Source organism: Diospyros lotus, chromosome 5, assembly GCF_014633365.1.
Source record: "Diospyros lotus cultivar Yz01 chromosome 5, ASM1463336v1, whole genome shotgun sequence".
Taxonomy (NCBI): Eukaryota; Viridiplantae; Streptophyta; class Magnoliopsida; order Ericales; family Ebenaceae; genus Diospyros; species Diospyros lotus.
The window spans coordinates 39,719,633-39,724,261 of record NC_068342.1 but is presented as its reverse complement, the minus strand read 5'-3'; the positions used below and the strand labels follow the sequence as shown (position 1 = coordinate 39,724,261).

Below are 4,629 nucleotides of genomic sequence, written 5' to 3'. Positions count from 1 at the left end.
AATTGGGCGTTATAAAAAATAGTATTAACCCATGAAGCATTTTAATTAGTTATTTAAGTGAGTGATAAGGCTTATAATTAATTAAAATATTTAATTAATGTACCGTATATATATACGTACTAAAGATTAGGATGAAAGCGTGAAGGGTTTTAATTAAGTGATATGGAGGGATATAACTGAAAATTAAGTAATATATGTTATTTGTTTATTATATGATTTGATATGATATGATACGAAGTTAACGCAACGCGCGCGGCACCGCCATCCTTGGCTATTTTCCATTTATATATAGAAACCTCACTTCTTCTTCACTGGAACCATCCCAACAAATTATCTCTCTCTCTCTCTCTGAAAGTATCAGTATCTCTCTCTCTCTCTCTCTTTCTCTGTATATTTATCAGTCGCTTGATTGGAGATCTCTAATTATGGCTCTTGAAGCTCTCAAGTCTCCGACGCCAGCTACGGCGGCGCTTCGCATGGAGGACGTCGCCGTCGACATGGACATCCACGGGCTCGAGCCATGGAAGAAGAGGAAGCGTTCGAAGAGGCCGCGTAGCGAGGATTCGCCGACGGAAGAGGAGTACTTGGCGCTTTGCCTTCTCATGCTCGCTCGAGGAGGCGCCGCCTCTCCAGCCACCGCGTCAGAGGACGAAAACACGGAGTCTCGGCCGTCGGCGTCGGCGGCGGCACCGGCCTACAAGTGCAGCGTCTGCGACAAGGCCTTCCCGTCGTACCAAGCGCTCGGCGGCCACAAAGCCAGCCACCGGAAGCTCGCCGCCGCCGCAGCCGCCGCGGAGGACCACCCTTCTACCTCCGCCACCACGGCCTCCGGCGCCACCCTCGACCCTAGCGGCCGAACCCACGAGTGCTCCATCTGCCACAAGTCCTTCCCCACCGGCCAAGCCCTTGGTGGCCACAAGCGTCGCCACTATGAAGGCGGCAATAACAAAGTCAACGGCAGCAGCCCCTTCACCTCTTCGGAAGGCGCCGGGTCGAGCCAGAGCCAGAGCCACCACCGGGGCTTTGACCTGAACATCCCAGCCTTGCCCGAACTCTCCCTCGGTCTCGGCGTTGACTTGTCGAGAAAAAGTCAACTTCCCGGCGACCAAGAAGTGGAAAGCCCTCTACCCACGAAGAAACCCCGTTTATCGCTCCTCTCGGATTTGGAATTATCATAAAATAATTTAATTCAATTTAGTTGGGAATTGAATTCTTCATGTAAATTAATTTGCTTTGCTTAATTTTCTGGGGGTTTGGTTGGATATATATATCTTTTGTTCAGAATTCATTTATTCATTGCCTGATTAAGGCTTAATTAATCATCATTGATTTGATAACTTCAATCTCTCTTCCTTGTTCGATTGCTTCATTTAATCTATCAATTTGTCATCCTGTTCGATTTGCAAGTTAAAGCACGGAGTTTGAAGATGTCTATAATTAATGGACCAAACCAAACCAAACCATGGTTCACACGCCACTTGCCAGATAAGAATGACAAGGCTTTGTTAAATATATTATTGTATATTGTGTTATATATTATTATTATATATTTAGTATAATATATCAATATATTAGTGTCACACTTGATTGAAAATTAAGTAAATAAAACCTCAGGCAAGCAAAGCATTGTTTTTAATTACTATAGTACTAGTATTATGTTGCAAAAAACAAGAAACAAATCAAAAGAAGCAAATTAAGGTAACAGATATACCATTCTTAAATTGCGTGAATTGCTGGTATTTTCCTGATTAAAATACAAGATATTCCTAGGAGGGTTGTTTTTAATCACATTTCCTTAGTACGTTTCTGCTTTTTATAAAACTGTGTAAAAACCCACTGATGTCACACCATCGTGCACCCACCCCAGTTTAAGTGTATAAATTTTTTTATGTGAATTTAAATTATATTCACAATAAGAAATAATATATTGTTCTTAGGTCAATTGCTAATTAAGGGGTGTTGCCTCCCATTAACGCAATTTTGAACACTATTTTGGACGGTTTTTTTTTTTAATTTCTTTAAACACATATTTGCACCACTTTATAGAATCATTAAGAGTTGCCAATGGCCCCTAAAAAAATAATACACGTAAGGCTTAACTTTATGCGTTATGATAGAGTTAGGTGACGTTCATCTTATCAACAATAACTATAGTTTAAATTGATATTTTCTAATGATAAAAACTCTTTAATCATGATTGTGCTAAAAAATAAGTATTACACTTATTGCTCTACCTTATAAAATTGTTGAGAGTTACCAATAACGCTAAAGAGAATAGTGAATATAAAACTTGATTTTATGTACTATGATAGAATTATCGTGACGGATTCTATCTTTTTGACAATAATTATGGTTTAAATTAAACATTTTCTAATGATAGAAGACTCTTCAATCTTGATCGTGCTTGAAAATAAGTATTACATATTCTAATGATCGTGCTCTATTTTTTTATTTGACGTAAATAGTGTTTGTTAATTAATATATAAATTATAAAAAATAAAATAAGAAAAATATTATAGATTTTTTGTAATTTCTAATGTGTTTGTTAAATTTATCTTATAACTTTTAAAAAAAAAATAAGTGACTTCTTATCTGACATTTTCTAGATATACTTATCTCTCTCTCATCTAGACAATCATATTTTAGACCTTACAAATAAGAAAAAAATGAAACATATATATTTCAATGTATTTCAAAAAAATTAATAAATTGTTTGATAAAAATTTTAAGATATTTCACAATCGTACCTTAATCATTTTATATTTTAATTCAAAAAATATTTTAATTTTATCTAATATAATTTTACCTTAATCATTTTAACATATAGAACTTGGAAAGAAACTATGAAGAGTCAAAATTCAAAAATATTTCACCAATTTGAAAGTAAACTAATATATGTTTTTTTGTGGTGTGAATGATAGTTGAACTTTCTCATTGCCACCAGTTTAATTACAATTTAACTTGTCTTGATGGTTTCTGAATGCTATTTTAACTTTCTCCATAAAGAAAGGAACACTAACTAATGACTTTAGGATTCACAAAAGATGTCAATATTTTGTAACACTTAAATGGAAAAGAGAAATTAATTCAAAACAAATAATTAAAAATTTTATAGAGAAATAATGGTAAGTAGGTACCTCTTTACTTTTCATCCATTTTAAACTTAAATTGTTGCAATTTGGCGAGAGATAGTGATTAAGAAATAAAATCACAAATAAGTCAAATCGTTCACGAGCGAATTATTGTTTGGGTTGATAAAAATTTGTTCGAGTTTGTTTATTGAATGAAATAAATCAAACTTGAGTTTAATTTTAAAATTTGATTTGTAAACAAATTGAATTTGAACTCAATAAAAATTAATTTGTTAAAACTCACCAACATATTCAATTAGAATCTCCTAAATATTAATAGACTCAATTAGACACTCGTAAACATATTCGATTAAAAGTTTACAAATAATTCATGAACAAACTCGTTTATAAAAATATTTATAATTTTATAAATATATTATTAACGTAAAATTATCAAATTATAAATTATTAAAATAATATCATTAATTTAATTATTTAACATAATATGATAAATGTATATATAATAAAACAAAATAAAAAAATAAATTTAAACAAAATAATAAATTTTGGCGAATCCAAACTCGAACTCGAGACCACCCTCAAATTGGCTTCTTATTTTCTACTAGTCAACGACCCGAACGCATAGCCCAAGTTGAGAAGAAGCCAATTCAATTTGTAAAAATGGTGGTTGGACTTGTCAACTGGTCATCTGCTCATTCAAAGTAGCTATATCCAATTAATTGTCTGTGGTTTGGTCAAGTGGTAACCGCGGGATGATTCGAAGGTCAAAAGTATAGTGTTTAATGGTTGTTTTGAGGAAGGGAGGGGTCAAGTGAGGCCCAGTGGGCGCGGGCGCAGTTGCCCTCACTGGGTCAGATCTTAATTTTTTTATATTATTATATTTAATTTAAATATAACTTTTAAAATTAATCTAAAATTATTATATTAAAACTTAGTCCAAATTCACCGACTCCTAATTCCTAATCCATTTCTTTTATAAATTTATCCTATCTTTTACTTTCTTTCCCAATTCTCACTAAATTTTTTTTCTTTCAATTGTTACTGTTATAATTGAAAGAGTATTTTTTGTAATAAATATTGTGAAGAATCATTACACGACATTATCAAATTATGAAAAGTCATAGAGAATAATTATAAAAAAAAATTATATTTTAATATTATCATTATTATCTTATTTTTAAAATTATATTTGTCGTGTTTAAATTCGCTCTTATTGAATCAAAATTTTGACTCCGTCCCTAGTTTTGAGTGATCCATTATTATAAATTCACAAATTTAAAAGTTAAAATAACTAATTATCTGACCTAGATGACTCTTATAACTCAATTTTTTCCTTTTTGTAAAAGAGCCAAAAAAGGGGTAAAGAACTAATTATGTGACTTAGATGATGCTTTTGATTATTTTAATTACATGTTTAATTTTATATTTATTTGAATCAATTTAACCATTATACTTTGACATTTTTTTTATATGTCAACCCAGATTTTTTGTTGTCTCAGGCATTTTTTTAGTCAATTTAATCATTGTATTTTGATGT

General features: G+C 32.3%; 1 protein-coding gene across 1 annotated transcript; it reads left to right on the top strand.

Moving 5' to 3' along the window:
- The first annotated feature begins 303 nt into the window (after positions 1–303).
- On the top strand, positions 304–1,337 carry LOC127801234 (zinc finger protein ZAT10-like). Its single transcript, XM_052336163.1, has one exon. The coding sequence runs from the start codon at positions 426–428 to the stop codon at positions 1,176–1,178; it is 753 nt and encodes a 250-aa protein (XP_052192123.1). The 5' UTR covers positions 304–425; the 3' UTR covers positions 1,179–1,337.
- Positions 1,338–4,629: the final 3,292 nt, after the last annotated feature.